General features: G+C 42.5%; 1 protein-coding gene and 1 long non-coding RNA gene across 2 annotated transcripts in view; both read right to left on the bottom strand.

Annotated features, from left to right (window-relative positions):
• Positions 1–381: 381 nt before the first annotated feature.
• On the bottom strand, positions 382–5,094 carry LOC135966938 (disco-interacting protein 2 homolog C-like). The gene is made up of 2 exons (XM_065527697.2): positions 4,729–5,094; positions 382–2,309 (listed from the first exon to the last, which is right to left on the bottom strand). Exons 1-2 carry the CDS (start codon positions 5,009–5,011, stop codon positions 2,164–2,166), a joined length of 429 nt encoding a protein of 142 aa, XP_065383769.1. The 5' UTR covers positions 5,012–5,094; the 3' UTR covers positions 382–2,163.
• A 10,606-nt stretch (positions 5,095–15,700) lies between these two features.
• Positions 15,701–19,939, bottom strand: part of LOC135966764 (uncharacterized) — a 152,706-nt gene continuing 148,467 nt past the window's right edge. Inside the window, exon 4 of the long non-coding RNA XR_012421737.1 lies at positions 15,701–15,904. This is a non-coding gene — a long non-coding RNA (uncharacterized lncRNA). The remainder of the gene's footprint in view (positions 15,905–19,939) is intronic.

The following is a 19,939-nucleotide window of genomic DNA, read 5'->3' as shown; positions in this document are numbered from 1 at the left end:
CACCTCTGCCAAGCCTCCACCCATCGAGTCTGGCCTGGATTCTCACACGCCTGTACAGCCTTCATCTGGTTCATAACTCAGCTCACAAAGGGCCCCATACAAAGGCCCCCGTACCGCGGCAAGGATGGCGGTAGTCACGCCTGTGGCCGTTTATCCTCTCTGCATCTAGCTCCTCTTCCTGAGGCAACAGCACCTCTGAAGTCACAGTCTGGCCTCCCAACTCTCCCCCGTCCAGGACTTCTTGGCATGTTGCTCTGCTGCACACACCTCAGCAAATACTGCTGATTTGCCAGAATCACCCAGAAATCTCTTAACCTCGATTCTGACTGCTTTTATAATTTGTAATATTTGTACTTCTGGTGTGATTTGAGGAACAACACATTTTAAAATTAGAGAAGATGTGGTTTTTATTCTCTCCTTTCTACTTGCAACCTTGAAAATTCAAGTAGCAGCAAGGGTTTGTTGAAAGTAACTTCTACCAAATAGAACCTATTACAAATGTACTACAGAGTGTCAAATAACCACATAGATGTAAAATAGACATGCAGACACAGATATCAAATCCAATGGTTAAACCAAACTGAGAAATGCTTGCCAGTTTGATAGGACTTCTGAAACTTGACAAAAATGTTGGCTAAGGGATACAAGATGCTATGAGATGAGTGAAATGTTTGGCCTAGAACCACAGGCTCTCTCCTCTTTACAGCAGAAAATCCATAAGGAAGTCAAATCTAAAAGAACCAGGTACCATTGAACGGCATAATCAGTCGTCCTTCCCATCCCTGGGCCAGCTGCGGTGAGTACAGCCAGTCGTTCACCAACATCCATCATCTATCCTCCAGGCCATGGCTACACTTTACTCCCAGGCTCCCTGCCATTATGTAGATTAGGTAAATCATGGCCACTCTCGCCTTAATCCTACCCCCGCCAGCGTGGCAATCACTCAGTCCCAACCACAGCAAGGACAGCCGTGTCCGTGGGAACACAGAGCAGGGGTCTGAAAGGAACCTGAATCTCTGAATACCTCATGGAGCAGTCACCAGCCTGGAACATCCTCCCTGACAGGTTTGCAAGAGAGAAAAACTCCTTGGTTCCTCAAGCTACAATACTGCAGAGTCTCAGGTCACAGCATCCTTACCTACCCTTGTCAGGAACCGTTCATGCTCATCAAGATATGAGAACAAAACTGGAGTGGCACAGTCACACACACCCAGAACGCAGACTACCTGCTGCTCACATTCATCGTATTAACACCAAAAAGCCACCGTGGTGGATATCCTGGATGTGGACACTCGGCGGCTTTTTGCTGGAGATGCGCTTTGTGCATTTATCGCATGACCATCTTGGCATCAGGAGCTGCTGCGCAGATGGCAGCTGTGCACGTCACAGGGAGTCTCACTCGCTGGACTCTCAGCCAGCTCCCACTATCAGTGCCCGCAGAGTCCTCTCCTCTGGGAGAACGTGCTTAGACGCCACAGTGTCCTGTGGATCCACACAACCGCGCTGTCCTCCCTGGCCACTGTGCCTCTCCACTGTGTCCACACAGGCCTCCCTGTCCTCTGTGCTTATCGCGGCTCCAATAGTCCTCCCTGTCTACCTGTTGGGGCTCGGATAGGCCTCCTTGTCCGCCTGCGAGGCCCGTGCACTGCAAGATTACACCATTCCAAGGCTGCTCGATGAGGCTTCACACAGGGACATTGTATTTCATTCACTGCTAGGTTCTACACTGACTTTTATGACCCCAGGGAAGGACTAAGACTTAAATAGAACAGGGGCTAGGTGATACAAACCGCCGCTGTAATCAGCACATAACAAGACCAGGCCACAGGAAGGAAGAAGCAGCCCTCGGCCACAGCCTGTTACACAAGTCGCTGACATCTCTGTCCAACATGGATAAAAAGACCTTCTTTCCTCCGAAGTCTAAAGCAACATATCCCCCCATCTGACAGTAATTCTGTTGTACATTTAACTTCATCTTGCTCTTCTAAGTGACTGTTCAGGGTCTTAACACCTGTACAAGAATTTCTCCGTTGCTGAACCACTGTTAGTTATTCAGCAGATAAAATGGCAGCAGATTGTACCCCAGGAAGAAACACACCCAGTCATGGGCGCAGAACGGGACATCAACACAAACCGTTTCCCAGAAAAAAACGCATCTCTGCTTTAGGACGTACCATCCCCGGTCTCCATGAGCTCGGCGTTGCCATACTTGTGCGCTGTCCGGGACCCCGTGGAACCCTGTGGTCGCTCCATCTGTATGGAGTGCTCTGAGGTGTACGTGGTTACGTCAGGAGGTGCAGAATGATTTTCTGTAAAGAAGCACATCATGAGTGTTTCTGGTGGTTGTGGCATTTGCTCTGCAGGTTGAGCAAGCCATAACTTAGGAAGAGACCGGAGCGCGGGCGCTCACCCTGGGGGTGCCGTGAGAAGCGAAAGCCGATCTCAGCCATGTCTGCCACACACATCCGGCACAAAGGGGGACCCCAGCATAACTCATGTTGCCGAAAATGGAGCAGAGTTCGGTGAAACCTCAATTTCCTAACAGGAGCCACGTCAGCGGCATTTTAACTAGAATAACGTTAGACCGGCAATGGCAGGGCGCCAGGAAGCGTGTGTGTGTTCATGGAAGGGTCCCGTTTCCTGTCGGCCACCGTCCACACAGCCCAGGGCTTTACTCGCGCTTTGGAGACCAGGGCCTGGAATTGGAAACCCAGCTCTGGAAACTTCTGGGGATTTGGGGATGTCCCTTAAGCTCTCCGTGCCTCAGTTTCTTCATCAAATGGGAACAGTAATGGCTATGACCATGTAGGGTCCGGGGTGGGGGTTGGCCAGTGTGACTATGTTGTGACTGGACTCCTTAGAACACTCACGCACACGCACGATCACAGATGCTAAGTTCTCGTTCACAGGCTTCTGATTATCTCAGAAGGTCAAATGCATATCTGACTTTTTAATTCTCTTGTTTTGCCACACAAAATATTTCTCCTCTTCAAGTTTCATTATTTTGTCATGGCTTTTCCAAAAGACTCCCAAACTTATAGAAAATTTCCAGATAGTCTAGGAGGATTATCTTTGTGCCCATTTAGAAATTACCGGAACGCGATCACCCGAGAGTTACATTTGGGTCACACTGAGCCCTGAGGTACATGAGTTAGGAGCCCCTCATAGTTTGGATAAATTAATTCTTTGTACTAAAACTTCCTCCAGTATTGAAAGGGTAAACCCACAAAGGGAGGCCCAAGTGCAGTGATTCATTTATTCAAAAGTACGTGTTTTCCTTGGTAAGATTCTGTGTATTTTCTTAAAATTGAATGAAATCCGAGGATACAAATGCTTCCACCAAGAGACAGAGGTGGTGTCTGGCCTCCCCGTTCACGTCTGGCAGAGCCACTATCCTGCGATCCAATATACACATGGAATTTTATTATGGAAAAATATGTAGCAGTCACACATTTCTGTTCAATGTTTAGCCTACTGTGATTTCAGGTAGGGTTATTAATTCACATAAACGAGTGTATATGTTCCTGAAACTGTCAAACTGAAGTTTAATACTGCTGTGCATTTGAGTACTACTTTGCAAACTTTTAGAGAGTATTTCTGTTTTCTCCTTTATACTCACAACAGTTGAGAGAAAAATTATTTTTTTCAATTTTTTTTTCCCTCACTCAAAGCCTAAAGCAGGACCAGGGACTTCAAGATCCCAGCAGCAGTTATTGGGAAAAGTGAGACAGACCCAGCTCTCCTGACAGCAAACTCCTGTTCCAGACAGAAAACAGCTGACGCTTTCAGTGTCAGTGAGCACCGAAGGGGCTGGGACCCAAGTCAATCCGAAACGCCTCTGGGTGTCAAGGAGTCAGTGATCTAGAAGTGAACATTCTGGGGTTCTGGGGTGTCTGTCGGCTGTCTGATCACACGTGACGTCCACCTGCTTCCCACTGACGGTTTTGCAGAGATCAGGCTTTCCTGTGGTAGCCGGTGCCGGGAGGGTCTGAGCCTGTGGCTCGTGCTCTGTTATCGGCGACTTGGTTCACAGTCGTCTCCGGTTACTGCTTTAATAGAGACACACACCAAATCCTATTCAACCCAAGTCCCATACTTGATGGAAAACATTTTCTCCTGAACCATTCAAAGGCAGAGCGACGCGAGGCTCATCATGGCTCCCCTACGCGTGGGCTCTACCTCTAGTAATTCTCACTTCACTCCTTTTCCACGGCATCTTCAAACGTTGTAGGGCAGTGATCCTAACTTCGTTCTTTTTCTAACACAGAGGATCTCCCTTGTCATAGAACCTACACAAAACAGTGCGCCACGCCCAAGAAATCTGAACACCTGTGGCAGACAGCAGCGTAAAGCAGCCGTGGTTAAAGCCCTCGTTTCCATCAATGACTCCCGTGGTCAGGAGGAGCACACTTTAAAACCCTGTCCTATTGACTGGGACTGTTAAGGTTTCACAAAGGAGCATAAGTGAGAAGAAAAGATGGGAGTGGATATGGCTGCAGGATTCCCCAGTAGAAAGGCCCCTGGAATTCCAGCTGTGGGAGGGACCTGGGCATGAGAAGCAGTAAAGGAGCTTCCAGAAACAATCCAACCAAAGCACCCCAGGGGCCAGAGGGGCTCTGCGCTCTTTCCACCAAGGGATTCCACAGCCATGATGCAAACAGAGGAAAACCTGCACCCACAAAGGCATTTAGACAACAGGCACAGAAAGACACTGTGAAGCGTGCTCACCTATGTGGGTTTGGGCCATGACCTCCGCCAGCCTGTGGGCAGCCCCGCTGCCCCTGCTCTGCATGGAGGACGAGGAGGTCGAGGAGGTGGAGGAGGTGGAGGAGGTGGAGGACGTGGTGGAGCCATGGATGGCCTGACTGATCCAGTGCTCCATGTTGATGCAACCCTGGCTGGAGGTCGGGGTACCTTGGGAGTCCCCCTGCACTGAGTGTTCGTCTTCTGAGCCAGGAGAGGTATCTGTGTAAGAAGAAAAACGATTTGCTATGTATTGCAGCAGAAACATGCACCACAATCTCAGTCCCTCAAACACAGATTTACTTCACGCAAGTCTGAACAGTTGTTCAATGACTTTTTGCTGTAGACACTGTTGAGAATTTAAACCACTTTTCAGACAATGAACCATTTAACTTTAGCATGATGAATTTTGCTTCCAAAACACCTTAAACAAACATGCTATAAGATGATACTGTCATCTCAAAGGTGCACTGACACATTTCCTCTACACAGTAGTTTGGGAAGAAACCAAGTGTTTTCTTGTGTCAGTCAGAAAGTGAGAGGGCAAGGGGAGGCGGAGGGCCTGTGTGGCTCTCAGGAGTCTCAGTGTGACTATGTTTACCCCTTGTTAGTCCTGAGATGCTCTTCTGGGCTCTGATTTATTTCTACATTGGTGTATGTGTTACACACTCATGCAGGTGATTTCTCCGTCTGTGTGTTAGTTACCATACAGCTGATTTATTTGTATGTCCGTGTGTTAGATGCCCATGCAGCTGATTTATTTCCACATCGGTGTGTTAGATGCCCATGCAGCTGATTTATTTCTACATCAGTGTGTTAGATACCCATGCAAGTGATTTCTGCGTCACTGTGTTCGATACCCATGAGGGTGATGGATTTTCTACGTCTGTGTGTTCAATACGAATGCAGCTCTCTAAGGATCAAGACGCTGATGATGGTAACAGGAGAGAAAGCAGAATATGCCTCACATGGAGCGGCCCCTCCACCTCCCCATTTTCCTCCGGGGCACACGACAAACCCTCATGTCACATTTTACACTCTCATCTACTCACTTTTACAGAATTCGTCTCTTATACATTCTCATTATTGATTTTTCTATCTACAAATTGAGTATCTTGGATTATGATAAAATACATCCATTTTTTCACTCTAATTCAGGAGAACATTTTTCATTTAATAACTTTTCATGCAGTACCAAGGTTTTTGGGAATAAATTGCTGGTGTATTTGTTAAACTTCAACCTAAGAATGACACTCAGAATCCTACTTACAGGTGAGTGATGGGAGGTGCTGGCTCACGTGAGCAGCTCCAGATCATTGGGTGAGAGGAGGAGTCACAGCAAATAAGCTTAAAACACAGGTTTGCTTCTTAAAAGACACTAAGAGCAAACAATATTCACACTTATTACCACTGTCACATGACTTATGCTGTCTGGGAATTTTTTTTTAAAGTTTACTTGTTAGACAAGCAATGATATTAGGAGCCTGAAAATTCTCTATCACCTTGCTTTTTTTTCTTTTGAGGCAGAGTCTTGCTCTGTTGCCCAGGGTGGAGTGCAGTGGCATGATCTCAGCTCACAGTAACCTCTCACTCCCAGGCTCAAGCGATTCTCCTGCCTCAGCCTCCCAAGTAACTGAGATTACAGGCACGTGCCACCATGCCTGGCTCATTTTTGTATTTGTAGCAGAAACAGGGTTTCACCATGTTGGCCAGGCTGGTCTCAATCTCCTGACCTCGTGACCCGCCTGCCTCGGCCTCCCAAACCGCTGGGATTACAGGCGTGAGCCACTGCGCCTGGCCCACCCTGCCTTTTAAGAAAACTTACACAATTTATATCAAAGTAAAAGTAAAACTGACACAGCCTTGAGACTTTTGAGAAAGGTACACAACCAGGCGTCCATATGGCGCACAACCATCTCCCCAGAACGTCTTCTCACAACCCTTTCCAATCTTTCATTCCTCACTCCCACCTACCTTTTCCAAGAAACCTGCAGAATAATGTGATATAGACACTCGACAGAATAGCAGCAAACCAAGCAAGCAGCATATGAAATGCAAGCAGCATGACCAGTGATGACTAGAATTACACAGCATGGGGACAGGAAGTCAAGTTGATTTAACATTCAAAAGTGAATTAATGTCATACACAATATAGAATTACGGAGTAGAACCGCAAGTTGGCCTTAAGAGACATAGAAAAGTACTGACAAATTCAAGAGAATGAAACTCAACAAACCAGGAATAGAAGGCAATTTCCTCAACCTGTTAAAGGACATTCGTGAGAAGCCACAGCTAACCTTGTATTCAATGGTAAACAATAGAATGCATGTTCCCTAAGATGGAGAACAAGACAAAGATGTCCCCTCTTGCCACTATTATTCAACATTATCTGGTAGGTTCTAGCTGGAGAAACAATTTAACACATTTAGTAGTAAAGACATTCCGATTAGAAAGGAATAAAAGTGTCTTTATTCATAGATGACAAGACCTTGAGATGTAGAAAATGGCAAGAAATACACCAAAAATGTTTGCATTACTAAAACAAAGTTTGATGAGGTCACAGAAGATAAAGATATACATACACTAGCAATAAACAACCTGAAAATAAAATTAAGAAAATCGTTCCATTCACAATAGCATCAAAAGCATGAAATACTCAGCTGAGCTTCTAACAAAAAGGTGCACAATGACAACTATAAAACATTACTGAGAGAAATTAAAGATCCAAATAAATGGAAACTAAATAAATGGAGGCAGATTCATGATCGTGAATTGGAAAACTCAGCATTATCAAGACAATTCTTCCCAAACTGTTCCATTAATTCAAGGCACTGCCTAATAAAATCCCAGAAGGCTGTGTGTGAAATGGAAAACTTATTCTCAATTTTATCTGGAAATACAAAGGACCTACAATAGCCAAAATCATTTTGAAAAAGGAAAACAAAGTTGGAGGACTTCACTATCTGATTGCAAAACTTAACATAAAGTCATGGTTATCAAGGCAGTGGTATTAGCACAAAAATAGACACGTACATCAAAGGAACAGAATTAAACTCAGAAATAAAGCCTTATATTTATGGTTAATTTATTTTTGACAAAGGTCTCAAGACAATTCAGTAAGAGAAAGGTAGTTTGTTTTTTCAACAAATGTTGCAGGGGCAACTGGGTACCCACACATCAAAAAGAAAAAGCGTGGGAAAAAAAATCCCCCAAACCAAACCAAAACAAATAAAAATCCCACTTAGATCCCTACTGCACACACAAAAATTAACTCCAAATGGATCACAGACCTAAAGGAAAGAACAGTAAGACCATGAGACTTCTAAAACTTCCAATAACACAATCCATAAAAATTAGTAAAATGGACTTCATTAAAATAGAAAACTAAAGTTTTAAAAGATGATTATCTCCCTATAGCTAATGTAACAAATTACCTTGATCTTAGGGGCTTATAACAAGACACGAATCTATCATCCTACTGATGGAGAAGTCAGAAGTGTAAAATCTAAGTGTCAGCAGAACTACATTCCTTCTGGAGGCATCAAAGGAAAATCCATTTCTTTACCTTTCCCAACTTCTAGAGGCCACCTGTGTCCCTGACTCCTGGCCCCTCTTCATCTTTAAAGGGCATCACTCCAGTCTTCAGTTCTTTTCTCTTGTCAGAACCTTCTTTATTACAGTGGGTCTACCGACTTAAACCAGGATAATGGTCCCATCTCAAGATCTTAAATTAATCAGCTGCAAAATCCCTTTTGCCACTTCAGGCAACAGGTTCATAAGTTCCGTGGAATAGGACCTGGGTATCTTGGGGGAAAGGCTTTGTTCTGTCTGCTACATAATAGTTTGTTCTTTCACTGAGAAACGTTACATCTGTAAAAGTCTTATATTCAGATTGTATAAGGCACCTATAACCCATAAGACGACAACCAACCCATTTAAAACGTGAGCAAAAAACCTGAACATTTTACCAATATATACAAATGGCTATGGATAGGAATTAGCACATTAAAAGCTAATAAGCACATTAAAAATGCTTAGCATCATTCATTGTTGCAAAGTAAATACACAATGATATACCATTTCACATCAATTAGAATGGTAAAAATCAAAACATCAACAATAACTATCGGTGGTGATGATGTGGAGAAACTGGGATGCGCATATGCTGCTGGTGGAAGTGTGAAATGGTGCAGTTATTTTGTAAATAATTTGGCAGTTCTTAAAAAGCTAAACCTAAACTTACAATAAGACTCAATCATGCTACTTGGCATCCACTTCAGATAAAGGAAATTATATGCATACACAAAGATATGTACCTAAATGTCGACAGCAGCTGAATACTGGAAACAATGAATAACCAACTGGTAAATGAATAAACAGAATGTATCATATCTATCAAAGAGAATATGAATAAATATTAAGGAATAAACTACCGATGCATGGTACAGCAAGGACTTCAAAACAGGTAAAGGAGGCATAGAGAAGCATGTACAATTTATGATTTTATATCATAAAATTGTAAGATCATTAAAAAACAAAAGCCATAAAATCATAGAGTAAAATATTCTATGATTTTATATTCTACAAAATTTAGAGCACACTGTTATGATTTCTAGGGTTCTTTTTCATAGAGCTAACCTTTCATCTGATATCGTTTGCAATCAGCCAAGTACATTCTTTAGCACGTTTATAGTGTAGTTCTGCTGAAAACACATTCTCTCAGCTTTCATGTTTGGGAATGTGTTGTTTCACCCGTTTATAAAGGAGATTTTCCCTGGATATGAGTTGACAGGCCTTTCTCCTACTTTTAGTGCTTTAAAAAATGTCTTTCCATGGTCTTCTGGTCTCCACTGTGTCTTCACAGAAGTCACGCGTTGTTCAAATGCTTCTCTGGTGTGTCACGTGTCTTTTTCTTCTGAGTCCTTTCGGGATCTCCTCTTCATCTTGGGATTTCAGTACTTTGGCTATCATGAACGTGGATGTGATTCTTGTTATACTTGTTATGCTTGGAATTCACTGAACTTCTCAGGGCCGGACACAGGTGGTTTGACATCAATCTGAGAAAATTTGGACTCCTTTTTTCAAAGGTTCCTGCTCTTCTCTCTCTTTTCCTTCTTGTATTACAAGTATATTGACGTATCACAGGAGCTTGAGGTTCTGTTGGCTTTTCTTTCATTTTGTTTCTCTGGGCTTCACTTTGGTTAATTCCTTTTCATCTTCCTTCTCCAACCTGTTAAGCCCATCAGCGCCATTTCATCTCAGTGTCATATTTTCCAGCTTTACAGTGATGTCTCATGTATACCCTATCTATGTACACCATCTCCTATCATCGACATTGCCTACCAGACTGGTACATTTGTCACAACTGATACTTCTATGGCGAAACATCATTACCACTCCAACTCCATCATTCACATCAGGGTTCATTCTTCGTGTTGTACAATATATGGGTCTGGACAAATGCATAATATGTATCCACCATTACAGTATCATACAGAGATCACATGATATTAAAAATTCTCCTGCTCTGCCTATTCATCCCTGCCTCCCCCTGGCAACCACTGATCTTCTTACAGTCTCCATAGTCTTGCCTTTTCCAGGATGTTGTAAAGCTGGAATCATACAACAACCTTTTCAGATTGCTTCTTTCACTTAGCAATATGCCCTTTAAGTTTCCTCCGTGTCTTTTTATGGATAGCTCATTTATTTTCAGCCTCAAATAATATCCCATTGTCTGGATGTACCACAGCTCACTTATACATTCACCTACTGAGGGGCATTTTGGTTGCTTCCAAGTTTTGGCAACTATGAATAAGGCTGCTCTAAATATCTACGTGCAGGCTTTGTGTGTAGACATAAGTTTTCAACTGCTTTGAGCAAATGCCAAGGAATCTAATTGCTTTATCATATGGTGAGAGTATATTTAGTTTTGTAAGAAACCACCAATCTGTCTTCCTAAAGGCCGTTCTATTTTGCATTAAGACCAGCAATGATTGAGAGACAATTCCCACAGCTCCACGTCTTCACAGGCTTTGGTGTTGATAGTGTTCTGGATTCTGGCGTAGTGATATCTTACTGTTGCTTTAATCTGCATTTCTCTATGACACATGATGTGAAGCATGATTTCATACGTCGATTTGCCATCTCTATATCTTCTTAGATGAGGCATCTGTTAGTCTTTGACCCATTAATGTGATGAATTACGTTAATTGGCTTTTCAATGTTAAACCAGCTTTGGATATGTGACATTCCATGTGGTTTTAGTGCACAATTTTTGTTAGATTTAATTTGCTAATATTTTATTGAAGATTACTGCATCTATGTTCATGAGAGATGTTCTGTAGTTTTCTTGTAATATTTTGTTATTAAAATGGTATTTGATATTAAAATGATGCTGGCTCTATAGAATGAGTTAAGAAGCATTCCTCAGCTTCTATGTTCTGAAAGAGATTGTAGATAATTGGTATAATTTCTTCTTAGATATTTGGTAGAATTCACCAGTGAACCCATCTGGGCCTGGCACTTCCTGTTTTGAAAGGTTATTAACCACTGATTCAATTTAACAGATAAAGGCCTATACAGATCGTTTCTTCCTGTTCAAATTTTGGCAGATTCTGTCTTTAAAGAAATTGGTTCATTTCATCCACGTTATCAAATTTGTGGCCATAGAGTTGTTCATAATTTTTATTATCCTTTTAATGTCCATGGGATCTGTAGTTATGTCCCTTATTTCATTTCTGATATTGGTAATTTATCTGCTGTAATTTTTTTTTTTTTTCCTTGTTAGAGGCTTACAGATTTTCTCTCAAAGAACCAGCTTTTGGTTTCATTGATTTTTCTCTACTGATATTCTGTTTTCAATGTATTGATTTCTGCTCTTTCATTATTTGTCTCCTGCTCAGAATTTAATTGGATGTTCTTTTTCTAGTTTTCGAAGGTGGAAGCTGATTGATTTTAGATCTTGTTTTTTTTAACGTATGCATTTAAAATCTATAAATTTCCCTAAAAACATTACTGTCATTGCAGCTCACAAATTTTTAACAAGTTTTCATTTTCATTTACTTCAAAAATTCGAAGAAATCTTCAGATTTCTTCCTTGAGCAATGTATTATGTATAAGTGTATTTTTTAATATCCTAATATATTTTCTCGTCATCTATTATTGATTTCTACTTTACTGTGGTTGAGAACATACTTGTTTGATTCCTATTTTTTTTAATTTGTTAAGGTGTGTTTTATGGACCACAACATGGTATTGTCTTGGTGAATGTTGTGTATTCTGTTGTTGTTGGAGGAAATAGTCTATAAACGTCAGTTATATACATTTGACTGAGGATGCCGATTTCAATTTTGTCCTTACTGATTTTCTGGCTACCGAATTGGTCCATTTCTGATAAAGGGGTGTTAACGTCTCCAACTATAATAGTGGGTTAATTACTTCTCCTGGAAGTGTATCAGTTTTTGTTTTGGCATTCTGATGCTTTGTTGGCAAAAATACATTTCAGGATTGTTATATCTTCTTGGAGAATTGATCCCTTTATTTCATAATAGTCATCTCTGGTAACTTTCCTTGATGTAAAGCCGACTCTGTCTGAAATTAATATCACCACTTCCATTATCCAAAATGAGTGTTGGCCGGGTGCGGTGGCTCATGCCTGTAATCTCAGCACTTTAGGAGGCCAAGGCGGGATGATCACCTGAGGTCAGGAGTTCAACACCGGCCTGGCCAACGTGGTGAAATCCCATCTGTACAAAAATAGGAAAAAAAAAAAAAACCCAATTACCCAGGCATGATGACAAATGCCTGTAATCCCAGCTACTCAGGAGGCTGAGGGAGAATCACTTGAACCTAGGAGGCAGAGGTTGCAGTGAGATGAGATCAGGCCATTGCACACAAAAAAATTAGCGTTAACATTTGTATCTTTTTCCATCCCTTTACTGTTGATCTATATGTATGTCTTTATATCTAAAGTGGATTTCTTATAGACAATATATAGTTTGGTGCATTTGGACTGACACTGAAAGTAATGATATACAGTTGAATTAACATCTACCATATTTGTTACTATTTTCTATTTGTTGCCCTTGTTTTTTGTTTTTGTCTTTCACTCTTTTTTTTTTCCTTGTGGTCTTAATTGGGCATTTTCTATGATTTATTTTCTTTCCTTTTTTAGCATATCAGTTACTCTTTTTTTTTTTTTTTTTTTTTTAAAGTGGCTGCCTTGGAATTTGCAATATAAATTTACAAGTAACCCAAGTCCACTTTCAAACGACACTACACTGGTTTCTTGATAATGCAAGCACACTATAATAACAAAATAATCCTAATTCCTAATTGCTCTCTCCCATCCCTCCATCCCTTGGGCATCACTGCTCTCCTTCATTTCACTTATATTTAAGTGTGTGTATATGACATATACATAAGCATGTAATATACTGTCGCTATTATGAATGAACTGTTATGTTAGATCTATTAATAAAAATGAAAGATTTTCTACTACCTTCACTATTTCTTCTTTGATGCTTTTTGTTTTTCTATTTATTTTTTTAAACAGACAAGGTCTTGCTGTTGCCCAGACTGGAGTGGAGTAGCATCATTATAACTCACCGCAGCCTTGAACGGGATCCTGGGTTCAAGAAGTGACCCGTCTCAGCCTCTCAAAAGTAGCGGGCACTATAGGTGCCGGCCACTACGTTTGGCTTTTTTTTTTTAAATGAGACAGAGTCTCACTACGATGCCCAGGCTGGTCTAAACTAAGCGGCCTCCAGCTGTTCTCCCATCTTTGCCTCCCAGAGTGTTAGGATGACAGGTGTGAGCCCCTGTAAACAGACTGTGCTCTTCCTTTCTTTATGTACAGCTGAGTTACTGACCTCTACTATTTTCTCGAAAGAACTTTGAACATTTTTTGCACGGCAGGTCTACCGGCAACAAATTTTGCAATTTTTGCCGGAGAAGGTCTTTACTTTTTCTTCACTTTTGAAAGATAATTTCACAGAGTATAGACTTCTAGGTTAATGGAATTTTTTTCCTCTCAATAGTTTAAATACTTCACTCCATTTCTTGCTTTCATGGTTTTTGAGGGGAAGTTGAATATAATTCTTATCTTTGATCCTCCATAGGGAAGGAGATTACTCTAGTTTCTTTGCTTTTTAATCTTTGATTCACCATAGTTTGAATATTTTATGCCCAAGTAGAGTTTATTTTTGTTTTGTTTTTGTGGTCCTCGTTTTTACATTTATCCTTCTTGGTGTTTCTTGAGCTCCCTGGATCTATGGTTTGGTGTCTGGCATTAATCTGAGGAAATTCAGCTATTACTGTTACAAATATTTCTTCTGTTCCTCTTTCTTCCCCCTTGTATTACCGTTATGCATATTTTCTGCCTCTGTGGAAGTCCCATAGTGCTTGGATACTCTGTTCTTTTTTGCTTTTCAGTTCTACAGGTTGGAATTGGGTATTTCCCTTTCCCCCAGGTCAGAAGGCTCTGATAAAATCCCACCAGGTGAGTCTCTAGTTAACTAGCTTCTCTGGAAGGTAGACCTAGTGAAGAGTGCACCTGCATATTGAAAAATGATTCCTATTCTCTTTCCCCTGTAGTAAGTATGAAGGGATTTTTCTGTGATGTTTACTTCACGAACCTGGTTGAGCTTCTGATGATACAACTCACAAAAGCATGAGACCCATATGCACAGGCCTCCTGGAGGTTTTAACTCTCAGACGTGGCCGCACCTCACTGCAGCAATTTGTCAATTCCAGTTCAGGTTTTCCAATCCCAGTGTGGGTTCCTTGGAGCATTGTGCTCCAGTGTATGGTGATTCATCTGCTTTACCTGTCCAGCCAATCTACAGACAGTGGCTTGCCTGTGACCTCAGGTCTCGTGCAGGTTTAAGAAGAACTGCTGATTTTTCAGTTTGCTCAGCTTTTTACCTGTGAGGAGGGAGTGACAATTCTCAAGATTATCAAGTATGGAACCTGAAATTCCCCAACTCCATTATAGTAAAAAGTGTCTTCCCTTCCTCTGGCTCAAGAATTAAAATATTTTCATTCTTTGACACGTTGTAATTTGATTCCCTAAATATTTATAATTATAGATTTAAAAACTCGGTCTTCTGTTGTATCAGACATCTAGACGGGCACTTTCCAACAGAATTATGAGAGTCCTGTTATAGAACTTGAAACCTTCCTTGTAGCCTCATATAAACAGGTACAATTAATTTTACTAGTATATTTTTAACTTGAAATGCTCATACTATACTTTCAATAAGAAATGCAAATAGGCCAGGTGAGGTGGCTCACATCTGTAATCCCAGCACTTTGGGAGGCCGAGGCGGGTGGATCACGAGATCAGGAGATCGAGACCATCGTGGCTAACACGGTGAAACCCCGTCTCTACTAAAAATACAAAAAATTAGCCAGGCGTGGCAGAGGGCAGCTACTTGGGAGGCTGAGGGAGGAGAACGGCATGAACCTGGGAGGCGGAGATTGCAGTGAGCCGAGATCGCGCCACTGCACTCTAGCCTGGGCAACAGAACGAAACTCCATCTCAAAAAAAAAAAAAAAAAAATACAATATTTTCTGTTTTTTGTATTAACTGGCATGTCTTTCACGCAGCAAGTCCACTTCAGACCGGGCGCACTTTATGTGCTCAGCCGCCTCATGTGGTGAGTGACAGAGACCACCCTGCATGTGTGCGCACTTTTTACTGCCTTTTTCTTGACCACAGATTCTACCTCCTGTTTGTCTGTGTATGCATTGATTATTTGCTGAGTATTACACATTGTAGGTAACATGTTGAGCACACTCAGGATCCCTAACCTTCCTCTGAAGCTTTCCAGCTCTTGTTTTAGCAAGTAGCACAGGCACTGCTGGGTCATCGTTACATGGGCAGGCTTGGATTGATTTGCTGCTGGTGTGGATCTGTGGAGAGCTCCCATCCTGCACCCACTTTTGAAGGCAAAAACTCGACTACTGGGCTAGTGGTCAATTCTGAGGCACCCAGCATGTTCAGGAGGCAGCGTCGGGGAGCGTGTCCCTTACCTGGAGGGGTGTAGGCGTCCATGGAGGTCTGCACGACCAGGGACCTGCGTTTGGAAGGCATAGGCACCGGCCATCTTCTGCTCTTTGGGTTTGGCCAGAGCCGCCTGGACAACTTCCGTGTGGATGTCTGAAACGGAGACAGCTCACTCAGTGCTCAGCTGAGGTCCCAGAGGCCAAGCTGCACCCTCCTCTCTGTCCCCGCAGCATGGTTCATCCATCTGATACTCACCAACAGATGGGTGGGTGAGGAAAGAAAATCAGTGTTTACAATTCCAGTAAAGACATTAAAATTTATTTACAGACTTTTATTTATTCATTTTATGACTGTAGAATCCATATCCAAAAGCAAACACTGGCTCTAAACTGCGCTGAGATTTTTCTTTTTAGGGTGAATGGACCTTGATCTTTGGAGATTCTTTTAGGTCACACGTTTGAGCCTCCAAATCCTTTCACTGTACCGCTGAGAGGCATGTGCACGCCTCGCACCCAAAACTCACACAGCCACGGTCGCAGCTCAGCTCGACACCAGCCATGGGCCAGGACTGTGTTGGCTATGGATATGGTTTGGCTGTGTTCCCACCCAAATCTCAACTTGAATTCTACATCCCAGAATCCCCATGTATTGTGGGAGGGACCTAGGAAGAGGTAATTGAATCACTGGGGCCCATCTTTCCTGTGCTATTCTTGTGATAGTGAATAAGTCTCATGAGATCTGATGGTTTATCAGGGGTTTCCGCTTTTGCTTCTACCTCGTTTTCTCTTGCTGCTGACATGTAAGAAGTGCCTTTCGCCTCCCACCATGATTCTGAGGCCTCCGCAGACATGCGGAACTGCAAGGCCAACTAAATCTTTTTCTTCCCAGTTTCGGGTATGTCTTTATCAGCATCATGGAATTGGACTAAAACAACCATTAAGACATTTTGTGGCTATTAACCCATTACATTAATTCCACACATTCACTGAATGCCTTCTCTGTAAGTCCCTACGGGCTGGGGTCGCAGCGGTGATAAGGCAGACAGTCTCATGGCATCTCACGCTGGCCACTTCTTAAGGGAGGAGACAGGTGATAGATGGGGTAGGGAATTAAAGCAGAGAGAGATGCAGTGGCAACTCCAAACTGTGAAGCTAGGGAAGAACCTTCTTAACACAAAATCAGAACAACAGGAATGAACCATACTTGGCTGTCAAGATGAGAATCTTTGAGACACAGGGAAAAGCCCGCTCAAAGGCCCTAAACTGTCAGTGAGAACGGTGTTAGCAGAATAAAAACACCATCACCACCAAAAATGGCCAGCGTGAGTGAAGACGGGTTGGGGCAGTTTTCTCTGAAGCTGTGAGAATGATCCCACTGAAAGGGGATCGGACGTGGCTTTCTGGCTTAAACCCCCCAGACGCTGCCACCTGAGACAGGACCCAGACCCACAACATCACACCCACAGGCAGCTCATCGCACTGCTTGGTCTTGGTCAGCCTTTGTACACACTACTCTCCCTAACTAGATATAGAGCCTGGTCATCTGGCCACTATTTCTAATTCCCAGGTCATAAACCACTGTGTGACTGACTTGGCTCATGGCCAAAAACTAAAGGGATCAATGAGGTGACAGTCCACTCACTTGCACAAATCGCTTTTTGTTTTGCATATTCTCCGTTTTAAACTTTTTGAATGTAATTTCAAAGACACAGAAAATCTGCAAGACCAGCGTAGTGAATTCCCACATAACTTACCAGGCTCAACTTAGGCCCAGCTGCTCCTATCTTACATCACACTGCTTTCCTCCCTCCCCCATGAATTTTCTAAGTCAAATGAAAATAAATTTCAGATACTATGTCCCTCCATATCTAAATGTTACAATGTATTTCCTAAACACAAGGATATGCTCTCACATTCATTTTCCTCAAGATCGGGAAATTTAAATGTCATATACAAAGTTCACTTTCAAATGCTGTCAACTGTCTCCATAATTTTCTTACTTTGTCTTCCTCTTTTTCGATCCAATCCAGGATCATGAATTGATTTGTCATGTGATTTTTACCCGTCCAGCATCCAAGTTTCTCAGGTTTTGTGTTTCTTGAAATTGGAAATGTGAAAGAATACAGGTCAGTTATGTATCTTCCAGACTAGACTCAAGAGTATGCATTTTAGCAGGGACACCGCAAGTCTGTCCTGTGTGACAATGTTAACATCAGCAACTCAGTGAAGGTGGTGCTTAAGTTCCTTTAAAGCAAAGACGCTACTTCTCACGTTGAAATTAAGATTTGGGAGGAGGCACCACGACCTTATGTGCATATATATTCTCTTTTCCATGAATTCTTCACTACTAGTTTTATCATCCACTGATTTCCTGTCATTCCTTCTAAATCATTAGATCTTCCATATTCACTGAAAAATAATTATTTCATCTTTCAGCATTCATTTATATATGTTCATATGTACTCATGGAGTCTGGCTTGGTAGGTTATAATTCACAGTTAAAATGGTTTGTTTTGTTGCTCAACTGGTTCCAGATCTGATACCTGATTCCCCAGCCCTTGGACCAGGGCTCCTTCTAGTGAAGAACGGTGTTTGGAAGCTAAGACCGGGCACCGGGTGCCGCTGGACGTTGCCGGCAAGCAGAACACACAACACGCATGTACACGCATGTACACCCACACCCATCCACAGGCACTTCTGTCCCTGTCTACATCTGTCAGGAGCCGCCAGCTTATACTGGTATAAGGTCCCACATAGACATTCGGCATTTGTGAGGATCTGGCACCGTGACTCACTTCTACAGATTTAACATGTTTATGTATAAATTACAATGGCTCAACTATATGAAAACTGATAGCAGTAATGGATCAATTCCCTCATTTCTCACTTGGGCCACACTTCCTGTTTCTGCAAGAACATATCGCTTGGCTAGAAGACACGATGTTGACATTGAAAGGAAAAAGGACCTTGTATAAGAATAATGCAAAGAATTCTTCTCAAAGGCCACTGGGACAGACACTTTGTTGCTGATCAGCTGTCCACCGGCGCAGCAGCGAGAGAGATAGAGCTCCACGCGTGAGCAGTCACAGCTCCCGTGACCCACACAAAGACCCCCAGGGTGACGACAGGCCAACCAGCAGCCTTGGAATGGACACTTCCTTCCCGAAATAGCTTCCTGAGAGACAACAAACAGTGATAATTGCAGGCATTTCTATGACTGGGAAGCAAGAAACCCTCCCAGTCCTGTTCCTTCTACACCACATCCAGAACAGGCGTACACCCGGTGTAGAAAGCTCCCAAGGCCTGAACATCATTCAAATCTACTTCAGACTGACCTAATCTCTGCAGTGCAGTCCTACAAACAGACTTTCAAAAAGTTACCAAACCACTACCTCAAACCTCATGCTTTCTCTGCTTGGAAAGAGGACATGCGGCTCGGTTTATACGGCCACCGGAACACACACAGGGTATTATCTTATTGCCCTTCAGTGCCAAGTAGAATCATGTGGTCTCTCGCGGTAAAAGCAAAACCACATCCACCACAACCCAGCTTTTCACGTTGCAGGGGGTTTTACAGCCTCTTTCTATGTCGTCTTCCTTTTTGCCCCAAACTGAATATTCTTTTTAATTTCTCCTTATTTCCTGAATATAATTTGATCAATACAATTAAAGTGCTTGTGTTAGAAGTAACTTTACTTAAAAAGAATTGAAAGAACTACATCAAAATATTAGGAGTAGCCATTTCAGGATGACAAGAGAACAATATATTGTTTTTATTCATTCTTTTCAACATTTGCAAAGTTTTTTGCCTTGAATGTAGTCACTTTTGCAAGCAGAGGTTACAGTGCTTGATGGAATGAGGCCAGGAAGCACACACACCACCGAGTTTCTGACACAGAGCAATCTATGGGGAAGGTTGGAGACACAGGGAAGGTTCATCTTAAAGCAATGCAGGTGGTTTTTTCATAAAGGCAAAAGACATTTTTAAAAGTCTTTGCACCATACACAAGTCTGCTAAATTTGGTCAAAAAACAGAGAAAACAGTAACAGAAGAACACTTTAGCCCAGAAGGAGACCAGCACACCCAGCTCGAAGCCACTCCAGATGAGGACGGAGAGTGGTTTCCTCACAGCTGACCCGTAGGATCAGGTAATACGAGCAGGAGGGAAACGTGGGGACCACAAAGACG

This window comes from Macaca fascicularis, chromosome 13 (genome assembly GCF_037993035.2).
Source record: "Macaca fascicularis isolate 582-1 chromosome 13, T2T-MFA8v1.1".
NCBI lineage: Eukaryota > Metazoa > Chordata > Mammalia > Primates > Cercopithecidae > Macaca > Macaca fascicularis.
This window is presented reverse-complemented; position numbering and strand designations above follow the sequence as displayed.